The 22,069-nt window shown below is 38.6% G+C and overlaps 1 protein-coding gene across 3 annotated transcripts in view; it reads right to left on the bottom strand.

Moving 5' to 3' along the window:
* MAMDC2 (MAM domain containing 2) overlaps window positions 1-22,069 on the bottom strand; it is a 61,157-nt gene that overhangs the window by 5,027 nt on the left and 34,061 nt on the right. For 2 of the 3 annotated variants that reach the window (XM_021380982.1, XM_021380983.1), the window contains exons 6-11: window positions 20,334-20,590; window positions 17,340-17,433; window positions 14,635-14,781; window positions 13,509-13,774; window positions 2,934-3,027; window positions 1,126-1,274 (exon numbers count right to left, since the gene is read on the bottom strand). In XM_021380982.1, coding sequence (XP_021236657.1) covers window positions 1,126-1,274; window positions 2,934-3,027; window positions 13,509-13,774; window positions 14,635-14,781; window positions 17,340-17,433; window positions 20,334-20,590 — 1,007 coding nt within the window. Of the gene's footprint in view, window positions 1-1,121; window positions 1,275-2,933; window positions 3,028-13,508; window positions 13,775-14,634; window positions 14,782-17,339; window positions 17,434-20,333; window positions 20,591-22,069 lie in introns of all 3 variants that reach the window. The other variant, XM_021380981.1, reaches the window with a different exon arrangement.

The following is a 22,069-nucleotide window of genomic DNA, read 5'->3' as shown; positions in this document are numbered from 1 at the left end:
GAGATAGGAAAGGGACATTTTGCTGAATACACACAATGCCATGCTTTTAGGTAAACAGATCAGAAATAGGGCAAAACTCTTATTTAATTAACTAGAAACAACTGTTTTCCAGATTACATTCAATTAAGCTTGCACAGAGCAAGATTTCAGATGCACAGTTGAAATAACTATGCTTGATAACACTGGATGTGATTTACACTCAATCACAGCTGACAGAGTAATAGTAGTTCTTGATAGCATTTTGAACAGGCCAACCGCTTTCATAATCCAGCTAAAATTTTTAGCAGACCAGGCTGATAAGCCACAGTGAGTGAGTGAGTCAGCTTGACTGCCACTGACTTTATTCCTTGTTGAATGAATGTTGTCCCTTGTGGATGAGGGCAAAGCCAATGCACCCTATGTCTTTTTAAACACACACACAAGCATTTGAAGTTTGCAAGCCTTAGGGCAGCTTCATCTTACACCAGAGCCAGTGAAAGGATTCCTGAGGTCTTCTTCTGCAGGAACACAAGTGCCTAACATAGTAATGCAATTCATAATTTGCAAAGGTCACTGGGTATTACAGCTGGGGGGTGGGCAACTTGGATGCAGTTTCCCATGAGCTCACTCATTCTAATGGGGGCCTCATTCACCTAAGTCCTTCAAAGAGTGAAATGACACAGTACAAAGAGTAAAGTGAGGTGATGGAACTGATTTTTAAGATAACAGGCCTGTGGGACTGCTCCTCTATTACTCATGTTTACTTCAAAATTCAACTAGGAAGGTGCTCATGCAGAAGAGCTGAGGCTTACCTACTTGCTTGCATTTTTGTTTCAGGGAATATTCTCATAAACTAAGGGCTAAGAGACGGCTCTTCTGAAGGGCCAGTAAAGCCACCCTGTGCTTTTTTCTCCCAATGGAAAAGGCTTCTTTACGACATGAAGACTGAATTCTTCACTTGGCATGCAGATTAAACACCACATTTTCAAAACCACTGGAAGGTCCCAACGAAACCTGTTCACTCCATTTGATCAGTAATTGTTGTGAATAGAGAATTAAAAACTTTCTGTGTTCTAAGCTGCCATCTCAAAGTACTTTGATAAATTCTCTGTTCAGAAAGTTCAATGTGAAGCTTAACTCACCTACCCCAGTAGTGTGGTCCCCTTTTGGTCCGGTGTAAGAGGTGGGAGTTGGACCCCTCCTCCTTTGCCAGCTCCCACGACCTCTCTTCTTCTGGGTAAACATACACTCATCTTTTTCAAAAGTACACTCTCCAGGAGAGGGTGGCAAGAGATCTATAACAAGATGTCATTGTTTAAAACTGCAAATATATTAGACAGATGTATGGAGAGATGACACAAACAATGTATTGCTTCTGCTGAGATCGCTTTTGTTTACCTAGCAACAGATTAGTCACAAGCCTATAAAGTCAGCTCCAAACTGAAATACAAGATTTAATTTCATTTTCTTCACAGCTTTGGGGAAATCTGTGCCTTAGTCCAGCTTAATAACATCTACTAACATCCATTAAAACATCTCATACGGTTTATCGTGGCTCTTCCTCCAAAAGGGCTCTACCAGCCTCATTTCCTTCACTCCTGTAGCACTCGAGGCAGTTTAATGAGCTCCAGCATGTGTAATATGCATGAACAGATCCTGCCACAGACAGAGGTTTCTGTGATCTGAAACCAACTGCCACACTGAGCCCTGCTGTGTTGCCCTGGCATCCAATTCCACCACGACACACGCAACAGACTGCAGAGCTGCAATTACTGGAGTATTTTCAGGGTTACAGCCCCATTAGATGATGTAGAAGAAACTATGTCAAGAATTCGAGTGCTTGTCAGTATGATAATAAAGAAGCTTCTGCCAGCTGTTCTGCTACAACTTGAATTTGTGCTTCAGGAGCAGGCACCGTGAGCTGCCTTCCCTCTTGGCAAGGAGGGAGTATTCACACCTCTCACATAATGAGGGTGGGTTTTGTAGTTTTTTTGCTGCCACCTGTGGCAAGTCCTAGCATGACTATGCATCTAAATATCAGTTCTGCACCTTCGGTTCATTTACAACAACCTTAGGAACTACAAAGACACAAAATAGGCAACTGCTGGATATACTTTAGAAAAAAGTTACGTAGCTTTGTATGTGTGACTTGTTCCTCTTCAGTGATGGCAATAGCTGCTTGGATGCATGAATCCGATCGGAACAGGTCATAAAATAGTTATTATTACATGGCAGTACAAATAGCATGGTCAGCCTGCCTCATCACCATTTCAAAGGCATGGCTGTATTCCAAAAGTGGATGGGATTATGGACTGTGCCTGTCTCATCAGAACCGCTTCCAAATTAGGATACACTCATTGCACTGTCACACCTCATAAAGCCCCAGAAGAGGGAGTGTGAGTGAGTTCAGAGGGGTTTGCCTGTGCATATGTCAGAGGGTAAAGACTCACTTGGAAGCACTGAATTCCTCCCATTTCAGCTGGAGAGTTGGAGTCTTCTTATCTCTGTTCATTACAGAGCTTCAGCTCAGATAAGGGACTGTATCTGGGCCTCACACAACTGTATTTCTGAGCAAAAGGAACAACGTTCTGTTTTGAAATTTGTGCTTTTGTGTGCATTTCCGGACTCCTAACGCAACTGAAAACTGCTCTCCTGTTAGTTTGACTGCTTTTGATAAAGTGGTATACTCTTGAAGGAGTGATCCCTTATATACAGCTGCACTGAAGTCAGTGAAGTTAATTAGGAGTTAACAAAATCTGGTCCTCATCTATGTATGATACTCCAGAAACAGGATTAATGCAATTCCTACTGAAAAACAAACACACAAACAACAACAAAAAAACACAGTGAAATGAAACCAGCTCTAGGAAAGGCTTGGAAAAGGTATAAAAAATGCTCTTATTAAAAGGAGGATAAGTTAGCCGCTGTTGGACAACAAATATCCATGGTCTTACCAGCAGCCTGGCAGCTTCCCAGGCTCAATGATATATCATCCAGTGCCACAAGTCCACAGTCCCAGAAGCTCTTACACCAACTCACAAAGACAACCTGCAATATATGAACAGAATTTCAGGTATTGCCAACAAAAGCTAGCACTGCTAAGAGTCTGAAATTTTAGGTTTTTTTTTTCCCAAATACACTAATGATTTAATATTGATCGTACAGAAATGATGAATTAACTTTGATTTTGCACATGGTAATAGTGCCAATTACATTTAAAATCCAGTGGATTTTAGGTATTCTCATTAAAGTATTTTCTCATTTTTATAAGCAAATTATACATCTCTGTGTATAGTTGACATTTTACTAGGAAAGTGTGTATTTTTTAGACCATGTCAAAGGATGACTCACTAAAGTTGTTTTTTATTTTTATGTCTCCAACATAACAACATTAACAGCTTAAGGTCCTCAGTCATCCTGTCCTTATAACCAGAAGGTATTATCCAGGGAAAGACAAATTTCAAAGAGTAATGCAGAGTGATGGTTAACAGGGATGGCCCAGGCAAATTACAAGCAAAGAACACCAGGAAATGAGGTGAAACTACTGCACAAAATGGGATTCTTCAGAAACTATACAAGGCCACAATATCATAAAGCAGAAGGCTGGAAATGCTAAGCATCACTCACAGTGTTTATATGGTTTATGTGAAGATTAAGAATGGTATCCATGATGTTTTATTTGACTACACATTAATTCTGCCATGGAAAATACAAGTCACTCACAGCATGGCAAAGTAAAATGCAGAGAAACCACAAAAACTGTAAGATTCTCAGCTGCCCTTCTCCCAGGGGTAACATAGAGCTGTTCAAATTACACAAGACACAATAAGGTTTATTTTGTGAAAATACTGCTAACAATTTTCTTTGCCTAAATACTGAAAACCATCTGTCTGGCCATTGAGGTTATGACCATAATTTGGGTGGAGTTTTCAGACCAATTCCTTTGTGATGAGGTCTGTGCTAGAGACTGGTGACAGATGAACATCCCTTCCAATATTTTCATATTCTGGAACAACTGTAAGCATCTTCAGCTGCCTTACCTGAGATTGAATGACGATTGACAGTTTCATGCTGATGGAAAAAGACTGCACTTTACACATTACCTGATATAGCCTCTATTAGCAGTGTTGGTAACATCTTCAATATAGTCATTATACAGGATTTTTATAGACTGCTTTGCTTAGCCGTATTTATTTACCTATCTACTTATAAAACAGCCTTTGAAGACTGTATTAGCTATGTTGCCCAGCATGGAGCAATTTTCAAAACCTTTTTACACTCAGTGCTACCAATCCCAGTAATGATTATCTATCCTGCAAACTGTTCTAAGTACAGACTTGTGGACTGCCCTGGCACAGCATGCACAGCTGCTCTGTGTAGTGGCCTAGGTGAAGTCCCATGTGCTTTTCTGTAGACTGGCTCTGCCAGTCTTAAGGCTTAATACGACAAGGATCATTACCTAATTTGTAAGCTCATTCTCAAGAAACAGGCATAATTTGTTAAAAAATCATGGTAGCATCTTGTGGAATAAAGAATACAATAAATATTTATGTTGAGTGGACGTTATTCACCAGACTGTTAATTAATGCATTCTGGTGAACATTGTAATAAACTAAAGACATATTATAGTCCTAAACCCCAGGATCTTCAGAAAGCCACACATGAAAGGGTGAGGTCAGTCCTCGTTTGTGAAACAACATTTCCGCACTGCGGAATCATGTTCTAACTGATGTTTTCCTATTGACATCACTGGGAGCAGGATCAAGTTCTTTATTCTTAAATTGCAATAATTTGTTCCATACAAGGTATGTAATTACCCGTTGGATCCTGTAGAAAGAGCTCCGTTTTTGAAGCATCACAACAATAACTTGCTCTATCAAAGGCCACTGAATGTGTACCCTTTGTACAAGGCATCAGTTTGCTTCAGTGACATGTGTAAACTTTCTCGGTTTTGTCATCCGCAGCATTAGCATTACTAGTTCTTTGCTTCCTTTTTGTGGTATTGGGTGATGAGCTGCCATGAGAAGACTTCACAATTGCACAGAGGTGGCAAGGAGGAATGAGTGCTTGGGCATGTAGAATTTCCAGTATTAGCTACAGTGTTACATACCAACTTTGTCGACTGTGCTCTTGGCTTATTTTGTTGTTACCTTCTTGATTTAGCTTTAAGCAATGAGGTAGAAAATATTTTTCCTACACAGATCGAATCTATTCACTCTTTTTTGTCTTAAATGTCTATTTTTTTGGGCAGGGGCCTTAAATGTCCATTTTGGGGTATGTGAACTTTACATCCCAAAATTCTATCAATTCAGATTTCACTCAGCCACTCATTTTCACCCCATGTCAGATTTCTGAATCCTTTCTACACTCCTGATAGCACTAGCTTGCTATGCAAGCACTGTTGTGCTTGACATTCGCTCATTTTATATTAGAATATTACCTAGGTCAATTCTTCCAAAAATAATCTTTTATGAAGTTATCTCATAACTTGGAGAAGAGAATAAGGGGATCTTTGTGCTCCACTCATGCTTTTTTCATTAAAAAAATGACAAATTAACAATATACTAACTGTTAAAAATGTAACAAATCTTTCTGGGCTTGCGTGCTATCTTGGAGGCTAAATTAAAAACATTATCAAATGCAGGCACTTGTTGCCTGTGTTACTGAAAACATAAAATATGTTCTCCTCTCATGTCTTTTTCTTGTTCCAGAAAGAAGACACAGCCAAGCAATTAAGTTTCCTTCCAAATCATTGCCTTGATTTCTGGAGGCTGATCTGTTTATTTTAAGCAGTGCTTAATCAACGTTCCTGGCATGGACAATCAAAAGCATCAATGATCAATTCTTACAATTTATCCTAGACTATATCAGCAAGGAGTAACGCCAAACGAGAACAACTGGTAGAATTAGCAGGTTTTCACTTCTTTTATGCCATGTTGTTAGGTTGTGCCTTAGACACAGAGTTAGGTGGAAAGGATTTCCAGTCCTTAACTCCCTGCATCTCTACAAGCTGATGTAAGCAGAATGTATACAAATGAAACAAACCTGCTTTCAGAGGAGAAGAAGAAAGAGCAGGGCATGCGAAAAAAATACAAAAGGGAAAACTGGGAAATTTATAAGAAGAGGCTTGGAGGGAGTTGGACTGAGAAAAAGACAGAAGGCTAAACGATGCTCCCAGATCCCTTCTTGTTTATCCCAAGATAGTATAGCTGTTGCTCAATTAGAAAACCAGACCAGCTGAGAAACATACTTTTAAAAAAAAGATAAGCTGGGACAACAGCCAAATCTGGTGTCTGAAAACCAGTCTTAGCCTCTGCAGCAAATCAATTTACCTGATTTTATCCTGCTGAATGTTCCTAGGTTTAAACGATGTACTGTTTATCTGTATAGATACAAAACTCATTCTGTCACTTGGACATTTATTTAGATTCACTCAAAATCCAGGAGAGAGGCAATTATAGTGATGTTCTGGCTGACTGAGTCAGTTTTTGTAAGGAGCAACTGTTGTAGCTTCCATACAGTGACACAAAACTCTGCATTATGAAATCCAAAAACAATTTAAGCATGCAAAACAAAAGTGCGACATGACACAAAAAAGCAGTCAAGATGTTTTCACTAAACAGTGAGTCTAACTCTTCAGTCATTCATAGTGCTGTGCAGCTACAGAGGCACATAACCAATCCTGGCAGATGGAATCAGTGCATCATTCTGATTGCCCCAGGGCTGTTTCATACAAATGTTATCAGTGTAGCCCAAATTATTTTTAACTAGTTTGATTAGACTAGATTTTAAATGGCTTGTTTCTATTTGGCTTAAACAGATAGAGACTCATTTATCATTAGCAGAAATATGCTACTAAGCCAAAGTTAGGATATCTGCAACCTCCTGCAGATTGTGCAAGCCTCATTTTAAATGAACTCATTTAAAATGGCATTTGCCATGCAGGTTCAGTTTCTTGCCATGTAAATACTGTTAGTATCTATCATTTCTCCAGTGGGAAAATAATAGACCATGAAAATATCTACGTACACAATGGAATAACATTGGTAATAATCTTGACATTTGAAAAAATATTTTTTAAAATCTTTCCTATCCGAAGGCAAATGGTTTGCAGGAATAAACCAGTGAAAGAGCCACATATGCCTGACAGAATAGGCTAAGGCCATAGCATGTTAATGCTACATCTATCTCATGTCTAATAGAGAATACCACCTACAAACAGGGTATGTGGGACACTGATATCCTGCGCTGTCCCCCAGACCCCTCCTACATCTCCAGTAATCTCCTATTATGGGTCTATTCTCTTTTCAACAAAATTGGTTCCTTGGCTCTTTTTTCTAAGAGACAAAGAAAGGTTCTCACCTTTAGAGTGAAGAATCTTACTGATGATGCAGCATGATAATATCACAACACTAGTTACCCAGAACAAAAACTGAGCAAGAAAATGGAAATGTCAGTTAAGTATTGCAGATAGCTAAGTGTGTAACACCTATTCCAATGTATCTCCTTGCTTAGCCGCTGTGAAACACTTTCTAACCTGTGTACATTTTACATTGTTTTTCCCATGTGTCATTTCCATTACTCTACATCAAACACTACAGACAGAGGGGTAAACATCTTGCAAGTACTTTGCAGACCTTGAGGTCAGTTTAAAAGGGCCTTTCTAGTGACTGCTCTTTAAGAAGTATCTTGTTTTAGACATGAGAGAATGTAGGACAGGTAGGGCAAAATACAAAATGCAGCCAACTCCAACCTCTTTAAACTGCGTACTTTTTCATGGAAGTAGTGATCAAGAGTTGTGTTAGAACAGCACTTGAAAAAAACCTCCTTTATTTGGCACAAGGGAGAGATTTTCAGAGGAGGAAGTGGACTAAGATATCAGCCCTCTTCTATCTTACATCTAACTGTGTCCTTCATACTGGTGAGCTGGCAAGCTAGGAGTTTATGGCATCCTGCATTAGTCATTTACCTATGACTTTGATGGACAAATAGAAGACATACGTTTATCAGCAGCACAGAGAAATCTAAGAATTAATTAATTTCATTAATACAGACTAAAAATACTACTCATTTCATGAGCGAGAACAAAGGTCCAAAGATCCTCTTATCATGACTCAGGAAGACAGAGTGGGGTGATCATGGATGTTTAGGGAAAACAGTACAAGAAACAAATCGACCACAAGGACATTTGTACCTTGCTATAATATGTTCAGCTCCTAGATATCTAAAGCATTTGCTGAATTGGAGGTCATACTTGTACCACTGTGTTTATTGGTCTCTGCAAGGTCTATTTTCCATTAATTTGCCTAATTTCTTTTAAAATGTGTTCTTGGCCTCCACAGTATCCTGTGGCAAACAATTTCAATGTCTAGAGATTCCCTAGAAGTCCTTCCTTCCACTTGTTTTAAAACAAATAAATATTGAAGTGCAACACAAATTCATATGATTCACTTTCTCACAGCTGCAACTAAAATTGGTTACGGAGGATGGGTAAAAACAAACAGATGAACTCAAGGAAAGAGAATGAGAAAAAAACAATCAGAGAAGAAAAGTAGACTGAAAGAAGAAAAGCCCAAGAAACACTGCCACAACAAGCTTCGGGCAAATCAAGTAGACTATTACGATGCCAACTATCTTCTTAAGGATTCATTATTCATTTTTTAACTCTTCGAAACTCTACAGCAATGAGTTAACACTACAAAAACTTGCATGAATGAATAAACAACATGAGATATTTGCTTTACAAAGCCAGGGTACCAGAAAGGTGAATCAAATCTAGCAGAAACAAACAGAACTCATGTGAGTAGATAAACCTGCACTCAAAACTTCATTTTAATATAGACATTTAGACTTTGTTCTTAGTTGCTTAAAAGGAAGATCTTTCTATGGCTGCGTATGAACACACAAACACACACACAAAATATTAAAATGCAAATTCACTTTCCACGGTGCATGCAAATATCTCCATGTTGTGCATGGCACATGTGAATTTGTTTTTCAGTTAGCACTGACCTTTTCCTGCCATGTATTAGTCTGGAAGATCAGTTTCAGTTCATTTAATCTGATCAAAAGAATCTACATATTTCAGAATCAGATTTTCATGCTGCCTTAAAGATATTTATATGATAAGGCATGACAAGTTTCATTTATTTTAACAACTGTTAGGAAGATCTATCTCACATTTATTTTCTAGGTACTATAGAGCACAAAAACACTTTTTATGTATAGGATCATGGGTATGCAAACTAACTCAAACATAGACTATTTCAAATACAAACGGCTCAGAACTTTAAATGTCTTGCTTTCTTGCTAGTTTTATATAACATTTGTATTTGCAGTATGTTCATATACATGTATGCATATATATAATGTATGTATAAACATTTATGACTTGCTCAGTTGGATCATACCCAACAAACTTTTTCAACGTGGTATTCTGAAAGTGTAATACAAAAGTCTGTTGGCCAGCTTCAAGCTTCCTGCTCACAGAACTCAAGCCAACACTCTGTGCCAGACTGCAGTTAGCTAATTCCAAAAGAACTTGTAAAAAAACATTATACAAACCAAAAGATGAAAATCTGAGCCATTTTATTGGCCTGATGCAAAAAAAAAAGAAACACAACAACCATTAAAGCATATCAGATGGATTTTAAAGCTTTGTTTTCAAAGCCTTGGGTGTGTAATATATTGAGAAGGAAGATGAAGGATGAAGGACATACATGTTCGAGTACTTTCTGGCTTTACGACCATTAGGACTCTCTGGCCAAAGCAACACAACCGCTACCTCGCTGACCTCACTAGCCATTAAGGAGCAGCCAGGAGACTGTTTACTCTTTCCACAGTCACTGAGCCAATCTACAAGTTGCGCCCCGTAACTAGGCACTTGACCAGCTAAACTACCGTGCATGACTGCACCTTCTTAAGTCCAGACTTGATGCACCTCAGAAAACAATGCGATAGTCACATCAACCACTACATCTCCCAGAGAAAAGGTGGTAGTTCCATCTTATTTTAATCCTACCTCACCCCATTGAAAGATTTTCCCTTGTTACTAACAATCCCAAGATGCAGTGATTTCAGCTCAGATTTTCCATTCTGGGTGCTTGCTTCAGGCTTGTTTTGGAAGATTTAAGCCAAAACAGTTCCATCATTTCCAAGAATAAGGCTAGGAAAAAAAGACATTATTTTGCCCCTATTTCAAAAATTCTTTGGCTTGGGCATTACTAGACATTGGAGCAGGAGGATGAAAAGTGTAAGGGTTTGGTCTCTGTGTCAGAATTCTGTTTTCTTTCAATTCATTACTTAAAAAAAAAAAAACCTAAAATTTATAAGAACTTGGACAGGCAGGGCAAACAGACTGGGTCATGGACAGGATTTGAGGCTAAGAAATGAAACAGGCTGACGGGCCAGACAAGATGGAGAATGCGAGTGGGGGTTGCTGCCTACCAGGCAGGACTAAAAACGCAAAGATGTATCTGTGAGATACCAAGAGACATGAGTGAAGGCTGGAGGAGACAGGACAAGAGACGTCAAGTTCACTGAGCAGATGCAGGTCTTGTGCACCATTACTCTCTCCAGAGCCAGAAGTGTAATCCCTGAGTTGCTGGTTCACACTACTCTTTGCAGCCAGGCAAAATGTGCTCTCATATACCTCCACCACAGGCCTACAATGAGGATGGCAAGCGGCTATCCCCTGTCAGCTATTTCATTAGGTCCTCATTATATAAGCATTAGGTTGGCTTTCTGGGCTGTGAGGGCACATTGCTCACTCATCTCCAGCTTGCCATCCAGTTTCCCCAAGTTCTTTTCAGCAAGGCTGTGCTTTTATTCTTTTGCTCCCCATCTTGTATGGATAGTGGATGTTGCCACAACCCAGGTGCAAGACCTTGCATTTGGCTTTGCTGAATCTCATGAGGTTCACCTAAGCCCAATCCTTGATCCTGTCTAGGTCTGTCTGAATGGCATCCTATTCTTCAGGCATGTTGACCATACCACACAGCTTGGTGTCATCTGCAAACTTGATGAGGATGCACTCAATTCCACTGTCAATGTCATTGATGAGGATATTAAAATGCATTAGTCCCAGTACTGACCCCTGAGGGACACCGCTTGTCACTGATCTCCATCCAGACATTGAGCCATTGACCATTACCCTCTGGTACAATTATGCAACCTGTTCCTTGTCCATCAAACAATCCACCCATCAAATCCATATCTTCATATCTTTCCAATTTGGAGAGAAGAATGTTATGGAGGACTGTGTCAAAGGCCTTACTGAAGTCTGAATGGATGACATCAGTGGCTCTTCTCTTGTTCACTGATACAGTTACACTGTCATAAAAAGCCACAGGGTTGATCAGGCAGCACTTGCCCTTGGTGAAGTCATGCTGATGGTCCCATATTAATTCCCTCTTTCATATGCTTAGCATAGCTTCCAGGAGGATCTGTTCCATGATCTTCCCCAGCAAGATAACAGGCTTCAGACTAGGTTAAGGCTCCATCCCCCGAAATACGAGTTATTTTGCTAAGAGGTATCCGAATTATGAAAACAAGAGTTCTCAAAGCCCTATAAATCTCACTTTTTGTAATATCTGAAAAATGAAACCTTAACAGAAACATTTTGCAGCTTGTTTCTGTGGTAAAGAAGGCTTTCTCATCACAAGACCTGAAAAACCTGCTGCAGGTTTTAGAGAATTGCCAGAGGCCAAAGTACTCTGCTGCTGCAGAGCATGGTGTTTCTTCTCTTCTGCAAACCTTTGGTCTCAGAAGCAGAGTGGATAATCTTGTGACTTCACTCTTCTCTACTGTACTGCTCACCCCATCTATTACTGCCTACAGGCAGACTAGTAGCTACAGACATTAAAGCTGCAATTTGAAGAAAGGTTTAAAAGCTTTCCACCCCAGGCAAGCTTCTTCACAAGTATTTTAGATACTTTAATTTCTAGGAAAACATAAAAACAGTTCTTCATAAATCCACACTGGAAAAGATTTTCCCTGTAAATGTCATACGCTAAAAAAACCTGCCACCTCCAAGGCTATAAACCACGTGTTAACAGTCATGTTCAGCTGTCATCACTACTCATACATTGTGTTATGCTGTTCAAGCTACTGAAGCTTTTTAGAAGCAATTTAAAAATATATAGAAACAGTAGAAAGCAAAAGTGTGTTATAAACTTGCCTTTTTAACCAGTATCTTCTCATGTTTTTACTTTTTGTTTTTAAGAAAAAAAGAGGCTGAGAGAGAAACATACTCTTCTGCAAATATTTTGGGATGACACTATATAAAACTTTTCTATCACTAAGTTTTTGGGCAGTAACATCACTCTGAAATTGTTACTTTCTGTACAAGTTGAAAGGGCGTTAGAAATTCTGTTAAGTTTTATGTGTAAAAAAATACAAATTAAAAAAAAATCATCTATTTTTAACTTAACAGACAGCTAAAGAAAACTACCCAAAAATTATGATTTAAATTTTCAGTGTAAATTTCCTTTCTAACACACTGAGGCAACTTTTCTCTGCAACTTTCTTTTTACAGTGCATTTATTTTCAGGCAGAACTTTTTTTTTTTTTTTTTCAAAAAAAGTTACACTAAATAACTTTTGTCATGTCAAAAATCATAGTGAGGGAAATGCTTAAGATATTTATAATTCTGAAATGCTTTTGTTTGAAGAGTTGCTAGCAAAAACTTTCATTCATATGTGGCATATTATTATTATCACATTCTGGAAAAAAAGTTGGGTTTATCATTGTGATCTCAGGTAGTGATCCATCTGGTTCTCCTCAGACGACTCAAAGATAGAGAAAAACATTACAGAAATCAGGATAACGGCAGAAATAGCTTTTACACAAATTTGTGTAAGGCACCAGAGAAAAGTGAATCCTTGAAACAAGTGTGGCGATGAAGAATATTAGCAGCTTGAGCACTTTTTCAGGAGGTGATATAAAATATTTTATGATTACTAACCGATTACTAATTATTGCTGGCTAAGATAACAAAATGGCCTCTCCAACCAGATATTACAAATACTTAATGTCTACTGCTCTAATTTACACTGATTTCTGTTTTCATATTTTTATGCAGCAGCTCATTTATGAAAGTAGGATCAGCTTCCCAATCTGACCAGAACTTTGACTAGCACTGGATTTTTTAATTACAGTCTGTAATTCAGTAGGGCAGTTGGAATAACATAGGAAACAAGTAAACAAAAATGCATGAACATAAAGCACACTTAGAAACCAAGATACAATCAGCTGTCATCCCAGTTCCTCATTGAAGTGTCCATGAATACTATGACTGCCCTTCAGGACACCAAGGCAGTGCCGTGCTCCTGCTGCAGAGTCCCTTTACTGGGGCTAATGGAAGTGAATCTACAAAGAACACTCCTCCACCATACAGTCTAGGGAACTTTATTTCATGCTGCAGGCGTGGCTCACTCAGGTTTACTCCTCGGATAAGAGAGTTCCCTGAAAGGAAAAGGCAAGGAAAACCTCCATCTACAACACTGCAGATATGAAGAGCTGGCTCTTACCTTGCATGGCATAGGTTTTTTGAAGGAGATTTCAGCTTGAGTCCAAACACCCTTTGGAGAGTCCAAGACAGACCAGATTTTCTCTTGAACCACGTGATTCTCCTCAAAGATATAAACAGCAAGGGTGCCACTCATTTTGAAAAAGCCATACAAAGCGTAATAAAAACGCAGACAAAACTGCAAGTTTCCTGGCAGGGTTGGGCCATACAGACGTCCAATGTACCCAGGCTGTGATGTGAACTTTGTGTTTGCCAGCAAGTAATAACCTACAAGACAGTGCAACTAATGAGTATTTCTAATAAAAAATTAGCACAGATTATTTGCTATTAAAGTAGTTTCAGTTATTGCAACAGACTAGTTGTAGAAAGTTTCTACTGGCAGGAAACAGACATTGAAAGGAAGTAAGATTTTTTTTCTGAAAACATAATTGCTATTTCAAACTAATCTGGTACACGAGTAAGTTACTAGAAAAAAGCACTCTTCAAATATACATGGAAATATTCTCTTGCTGGAAGCCCAATTATTTCAAAGGTTCTGCTCTGAGACCAAAGAATAAAGGATGGTACACAGTGCATGTTACGAAACAGGTAAGGCTTCATCCTGCACATTAATAACCACAAACACTCTATATAAGGGGATGTATGAAAAGCACTCCATCAAGTGCAGAAGACATTTTCAGAACTTACTGGCCAGCTCCTCACTGTGCAGTTTTACTGCATAAAGTTTCACATTTTTCCCTTAAAGATGCCAACTGTCCTGTGCCTGGTAGAGCTAAGAGCCCAGCTCTCCTCTACATTAAAATCAATGCATTAAGCTACTATCATACTTGCCTGCATGTTTTTGTGGAGTCATAGTGATTGCAGATCAGTGCAGCTCAGTGATGTTACTCTGATTTATGGCCTGCATGACCTTTTGACCACTGACATTCCCACTTTGCACGCAGGGTCAGGCACAGCCAGAGTCCCAGTTAGAGTGCAGTGGCATGCACTGATTTTTCATGGCAAGTAATCACAGCAAGGCAAGCTAACCAGTGTGCCAATGACATTATTGTGAGTTGGAAATTTAAACAACACATTAACTTTCATATCCAGTTTGACTCTACTAGTGAAAAGGAGTTCTGACTTACCAAACCCAGTAGTGTGATCTCCGGCTCTATACACATTGCGCTTCACTTTCACTCTGCTCCATCCTGGGACATCCTTGTGATCCTGGTAAAAATTACACAGGTCTTCCTCAAAATTGCAGCCTGCATCAGCAGGATTGAAGATAATTCCTAGAAGACAAATGCATATGTTCTCTTAAGAAGAGCACAGTACAACGAGCATAGGTATTCGAAGCACAAATATGCCGAAGTATAGTCTGTTTCATCTTTCTCTGCATTACAGAAGACAACAATACATAAAGGTGTTACATGCATATGATGAAAAGTCACACTGACATCAAGCTATCAAATTTCTACCGCAAGTGGATGCTATTTACTTATATTTTTGCTAGAGGGAAAAAAAGAAACACCTCCCTGACAGTCCCTATAAAATATAAATACATTACAGACATAAAAAGATTTCTCCTTCAAGATGTAATGCACAAAGAAATTCAAACATCTGTTTTCATCCTGCTCCCTTATTCAAAAGATAATTGGACAAAATGATTGTGAGCGTGCACATGCATGTGCATAGTTGTCAGATTTCCATTTTGGTTCGCAAGGGGATAAGTTTCCAAGACAAACATTCAGTATTTTCTTGAACAGGACTTCTCTCAAAACCACTTTGTAGTAATACAAAATGTGCATGCATATACATGCTTAGAGTATGTAAATCAAATAGCTTTCAGGTTGTGTACCAGCTCATGGCTATTGATCTCACTCGTTTTAGCTGTACAGCAAAGAATGCTGAGCTTCTGTTTTGTAAGAGACCTGAGGACAGCTCTCTGTTGACCTGCAGTAAAATGGTACTTTTAAGTAAAAATTCTCTACCTCCTTAATGCCTCTTCAGTTGATTGCTGCAGGTTCTGAGTAAAGGACGGGACAAATCCAAAGCAACCAACTTTTGGCCAGGTCAGCAGTCTGGACCCTGTGAGCACCACTCTATAGCAGCATCCATGGCCTCTCTGCATGGAGGCTAAGCAGGACTCTCAGGCAGTGGCAGAGACACAGGCAACCAGCTTCAGGACAAGCAAAATTATGAGATGCCTGCAGTTCTTCATTCCCAGATAAGCCAGAACTATGCGCCCCCTAGGCATCTTTCTCTGCCTACAGAGAAATTGGTGGCAGCCCTGCCCCTGCACTCCTCACCAGAGGAAGTGCACAGTGGGAGCACTACCTGGCTCACGAAGCATGAGCACTTGTCTTTAGATTCAACCCTTGTTGAGCAAGTATACTACACTAGTATCTTTCCCTCCCTCAGACTATCATAGAGACCTTCACTGATCAAAACTTTTGGAAAGTTAAAGAAAAAATTTAATGCTGTAATATACAGCTCTGTGGTTTAGTATAAGGAGAATGAAGATTTCTTGCTTTTTAACATCTCTACTTAAAGTAATTTGAAACAGGAAGTAAGTTTGAATGATTAACCAGCACCTAAATGTATTTCAACAAGCCCTCACACAAATGATTGATGTTTATTTCTCAAATAGGAAAAACAAAAAACAACCCACAAACTAAAAACACCTACAAATCAGAGTCAGTAAGCAAAGCTCTTATCTGAGCCCATCAATTTCACTAGTTACAGTGGATTTACATTTGAGCTATTATACCACAACTAAATCAGGGTTGAGCAGAAAATACTATGCAGTATTCCATGGCTCACTGCACATTAGCTATCTTTAAAATGGAAAACACATTGATGATGAGCACACAGCTCCAATCCATAACATACTGCAAATCTAAGTCGGGATTTTTGTTGCAAAACAAAACAAAAATAGAAGAGGCATTGAGGAGATAATGAAACAGCTAGACTTACTACACCAAGAGTGGAGGTTTTATAATATGTATTATAACATACAATAATACGTAACTTAATAATATATCATAATATTCCTCCTATTGATATTTGAACAGTGCAGGTAAAGACTCCAAGTGAGAAAAAAACCACAAAAATCTCTTTTTCCTCAATCACTTCAAAACACTAGCCAAAAGTTCAAGCTTGTGACTAAGAAGAATGGATGGGCTTGGTGGAAAACCAGTAAGCTACTTCTGACAATTGCCTGGCAGTAGCAGTAAAAAACAAGAACAGAGTGAGTTAAGAGGCTGCACTCACAAATGACCAAGTCCTCAGTCCCAATATGCCCACACAGCAGAGGTCGTGAGGAGTTAGCTGACTTCTGCTTCTGTGAAAATCTAATAAAATACTGACAGATGTGACACTCCTTGTGGGAAATAACACCTCTTGGAACAGCACAGACAGGAAGACGTAGCTCCTGCTTTGGTTTTGAAGAACACCTCAGGACATGTGGATGGAGGAAGGTATTCTCTGCATCAGCAGAAGTGAAAAGTCTAGGACATTTGCCTCTTTATCCTGTAACAGCTGGGGAATCCCCAGGACATCCCCCAGCATTCAGTCCAACACACGGGTTGCAGAACCCGGAGGCAATGTCACTGGAGAGGAAGCACTAAGAACTGGTTTCCAGATTAGTTCATCAACTGAATAGCATTGTCTTTATCTGTCTTACAGTGCTGTCTGGTCAGTAGGGGAAGAGAAGCCCAGCAGGCATTGGCCAGATAAGAAGGCAGCATCTGCACATCACTACCAAATACTGCAAGTACTGACACAGGCAGTACAAGGAAGCAAAGCAAAGGAGAAAAGAAGGATGGTAGATAGCAATAAGAATTCATACCTGTCTGATTGCTGCAGTAAACCGGAGAGAAAGAAATGTCATCAAGGGCAACGTAACCTCCCTTGGCACTATTGAAAGCAACTTCAAATACTACCTGAAAATAATAATCATTTGTTATTCATATAGTATCTACACAACAATACTTTTGGTACACACCTTCATTTTACAGAATTCTGACCAGATTTCCCACACAGACTCTACAGGACCTCAGAAGCACTGCAGGTTTGGGGACAAACTGAATTACATCACTTATTTATGATATAAATTCAATTCTGGCCCATGCACCAGATCTTCAGAGTGCCCATTCAAAGTCAAGGGAAAATCAAAGGAGAACAGAACTCTTCTGCTGCTTTATGAAACATCGATTTTAAACATGTAGTAAGGCTAATCTAATGATACCATAGCAAGCCGGTATTCATCTTTTATTGACTGTGATCCCAAAGCTGCCTAGTGATTACTGTATCTACCTTAATCAAGAGCTAAAACCAAACTAACTGCATGGATTACTCTGCATGAATTGTTGTTACTGTATTAACTTTTCTCTAAACATCCTCAGACACTGAAACCCATGTCTTGGAATCAGCTAGAAGTTTTCCTTTTACAAAATCAGTTAAGAACCAGAAAAGCTATCACTTGTTTTGTTTACCACAAAATCAAACACTGTGGATATTCTGCCAATCCCAGGGGACATCACTTCCTCGAGTAAGTGAAGGACAGTGCATAACTCTTGAGGAAGTGTGTTAAAATTTAACTTAAGTATCAAAGCACCGACTTACAGGAAAACTTTGAGAAAAGGCCTGAATCACAAGACAGCCCCAGGGACAAAACAAGGATATAAGGACAAATGCTTCCAGAGTGAGGTAGCACTGTCTGTGATGCGTTGCCTACAAATGGGAACAAAACTAGGAGAGCTGTGTAAGAAACCAGAAAGATTTCCTCTAGACAGATGAAAAAAAACAGAACTATCCTTGTGAAGCTACTGAAAAAAATATAAGCAAGGTTTAATCTTATTTCTATGAAATTATCTCTAAAGTAATGACTATGTTGGATTACATAAAAATTTCTGAAGCAGAATAGAGGCCCAGTTTGCCCAGTACTTGTTTTTCAGCAGAGGCCACCTACAGAAAGAACTGCAAATGCTGACAAGTTTTCGGTTATTCCCTCACACTGCATTCTTAATGGATTGTTTTTGCCTTGAATTTGTCTAATCAGCTTTTGAACTGGTCAAAACAATGGTATCCCCAGTATGCTGGGGAACTGAGTTCTACAGTTTAGTTATGGTTATTTATGAAAAAGTCCTCCCTTTTGTTTATTTTAAAACTGTTATCTTATAATTAAGAATCTGGAACATCAACACAAATTATGAGAAACAGTGAACAGTTGAGCTGTTCTGTGTTGTTTATGATTTTTATAAACCTCTACCACATTCTACTTCAGTCATTTTTTTTGCAGGTTGAAGCCAGGAATTGTTATTTTGTTCATGTAACTTGATTATCCCCATCACCCTCTCATAGTTCCAACAATACTCATTTTTAACTGAAAGGACTGGAGTTGTGCACTCTACTGAACACAGGGATAGACACTCTGTCCACTTATCCATCCTATGGTTTGCTGCTTTTTCCTGTATAGACAGTTTCCAGCATTCAAGGTGGTTTTATGAATGCTGTTAAGAACAGATAATATTTTCACAAAACTAGCCACAGAAACTCCAAGGTCTAAGTGATCATTAAAGCTTCAACTGTTTTTTTTTTTTTTTTACTTACACACCCACTGACATGTTAAGACAGTTTGACTAATTTTTCCCTTGTAAAGAAAGGCTGCAGTGTGGGAATTCCCCTCACATTCTTCACAGTGCACACAGATGCAAAAGACAAATTTGACATTTTTGCTTTCCAAGTTCATAAATTGGAAGTGTTTGTGCACTTCCAATATTTCACCTTGACTGGAAACCCAGACAGTTAAAACACATTTTCAAATTCTGATGTGTTGCTAAAGGCTTTGTAACTCATTTTACTGAGATAAAATGACATTCCTACACATTCATTTCTGCCTGACAGAGCCTATGTTTTTTTTTTCCAACTTGTATACAACTTCAGTTCCTTGCAGAATGATTTTTTTAATCTAATAGCTCTCTTTACTTCATTGCTTCACCACTCCACGTTTTTGATCCTTTAAAACATTTCTGCCAATTAGTTCTACACATTTGTTCTTAGCCTCAGATATGGTGTTTGAAATGATGCCCATTCCATTAGCAAATGTTATATCTCCTGTTCCTATTGTTCTGTGTTGAAGTGTACTTTGCAATCAGATCACATCTCCTTTCCCATACCATTTGAAATATGTCAGCTTCAATGGATAATTTGGTTACTGACATTACTGAGAATGAAGGTATGTAACAATGAAAATAAACTTTATTCCTAATACTTTCTGAAAATCTGTAGGTTTACACTGAATTAATGAACAACTTCGGTAGTTAAAGTGAGTAGAATTAAAGCTGATTTATTTGTAATCCTCGTATCATCTATCTATACGTTATATATTACTACTATATATACATAAAAATCTACAGATATGTATAAAAAGTGTAATATATTTTTATATGTGTAAGTACATGTAATATGCATATGTAATACACTGTTTTTTCCAATCTTTGAATGTACTTATTTTTCAGTAAACACGAGGGAACACCATTCTACTTTTTTCTGATACTCTTGCCATTAATGAAAAGTTTCCACAGAGAGCTAGCTCTCACATCTAAGAGCTACTGTACTATTAGGACCCAATTTTGGACTCTGTCTCATGAAAGCAAAGAAAGATTGAAATGCAGGATTGTCTAAGTCAGAAAAAACAACTAGAATATTTTTGTTAAGTTTTTCTTCTGTAGTAGAAGACATGCATAATGTTATCATACTCAGTATCTTCAAAAACAGATCATCAATGGGCAGAAATATGGGACTATTATACAGAACTGATTTACAGGAATGATCGTTTTACCTCCATTGGGTATGATGCACTAAAGTCAACTTCAGCTAATGCCCAATCTGCAGTTGAGGCACTGTCTGTTTTCCAGATCTCTTCATAAAAGCCACTCGTATCTCTCAAGTAAAGAGTAAAAACAATGCTGCTCTCCTGCTTAAGTTGGTAATAAAAAGATAAGCAGCCAGACATTGGAGCCGTAGTCTTTGGTGAGATTAGCTGAGCCACCTCCTGAAAATGTTTGACGTAAACAGAGTCTACATACATGTAGTGACCTAAAAGTATAAAAAAAACCTTAGCATAAGGACACATTTGAAAAGACACCAATTAAAAGAAGTATAAAGAGGTGGGCAGGGACTAGGTATGTATCGGTATCGCTAGGGCAACAATGGTTAGTTCTGAGGAAATATAAGTAGTTAAAACATTTTTTTTCTCATTTCTTCCTCTGTACAACCCAAAGCTGTTTGAGTAAATTCTATGTCTCCCAAACGTTTGGTATAGTATTTAGTCTTTATCCAAGAGTAACGTCTACCGAGCTAAACTAAGTAAATGAACAAGACTCATTTGTTCTACTCAGTGGATCACTTAACGTAACGAATTCGTAAACAACTTGTAATCCTCCACATTTCACTATCTGTATAAAGCTACTTGGCCTACATAAGATGTGGTTTCTAAATGTTTTATCTTTGCAAAATCCTTAAAAAATACTTGTGAGAGAGATTCTTTAAGAGAGAGATCACTAAACATTTATATATACAGATGAGTAAAATCCCTTACCAAAACTGCCAATATGGTGCGCGCACAGATTCTCAGTGTACAGAATCTCACACTGTGATTTTGGGAAATCTATCTTGATTTAAGCAGGACACATGCATGTTTACAAAAATGCCGTACATCTACAGTTTTTCCTTTCTACACTCCTAGGAACATAGCATCAAACAATATTGGTCGATAAATTTAAAAACAGTTTTTCACAGGTAGAAAATTTAAGGAAAACAAAGAGCCAAACTGACAGGATGCTTCAGTATGGACACAGCAAACTGTGCCATTACGTTTCTGCCTTTCTGTTATCTGCACCACAGCAGCCTATCAATTACTTAATACTATTCCCAGCCCTGGAGATTTCAGTTCTCACTTCATTCAAATAAAAAAAGGGGAAAGGGCTGCCTTGGTTGTGGGTTTCCTCCAGCCTGCCCACCGTCAGGGGACTGCTGACTCTTCAGTGGTATTAGCCTGAGATGCTTCATTTTCTTCTGCAGGGTTACCACATTTCATATCTTAATCAAAACTTCCCTGACAAATGGTTGATGTATGCCCATAACACACTTTTTACAAAAAGAAGACTTTTACATGAATTTTAGATTCTAGAGATTTTCTCATTCAACAGTCAGCAGTGAGAGTTTGTGTGAAAAAGAAATAGTGTGGCTACAGGAAAATAAATCTCTCCCAGCTGCCAGCTTTGGCAATTCCATACAGTACTTTTTAATATGTAGAAGATCCATATGTACCATAGTTGAAGTTTTGGTGAGTTCATATTCCATGAAAATTTTACCAGTATTTGAGCAGAGTTATGCAGTGCTGGACTAATACTCTGTACTCAACTCATACAATTGTGAAATAAAATACAAAGGCACAGCGGCATGAGTTAAGGAAAAAGTATCAGCCCCACTTTTCATGGTATAATTCCTTGTACCAACAAAAACCCCACAATGCTTGAGGTGCACAGCGCACTGTAGCAAGCTGGATTCCCCATG

This window comes from Numida meleagris, chromosome Z (genome assembly GCF_002078875.1).
Source record: "Numida meleagris isolate 19003 breed g44 Domestic line chromosome Z, NumMel1.0, whole genome shotgun sequence".
Taxonomy (NCBI): domain Eukaryota; kingdom Metazoa; phylum Chordata; class Aves; order Galliformes; family Numididae; genus Numida; species Numida meleagris.
Note: the sequence above shows the minus strand (reverse complement) of the source record. Positions and strands in the feature narration are given on the sequence as shown.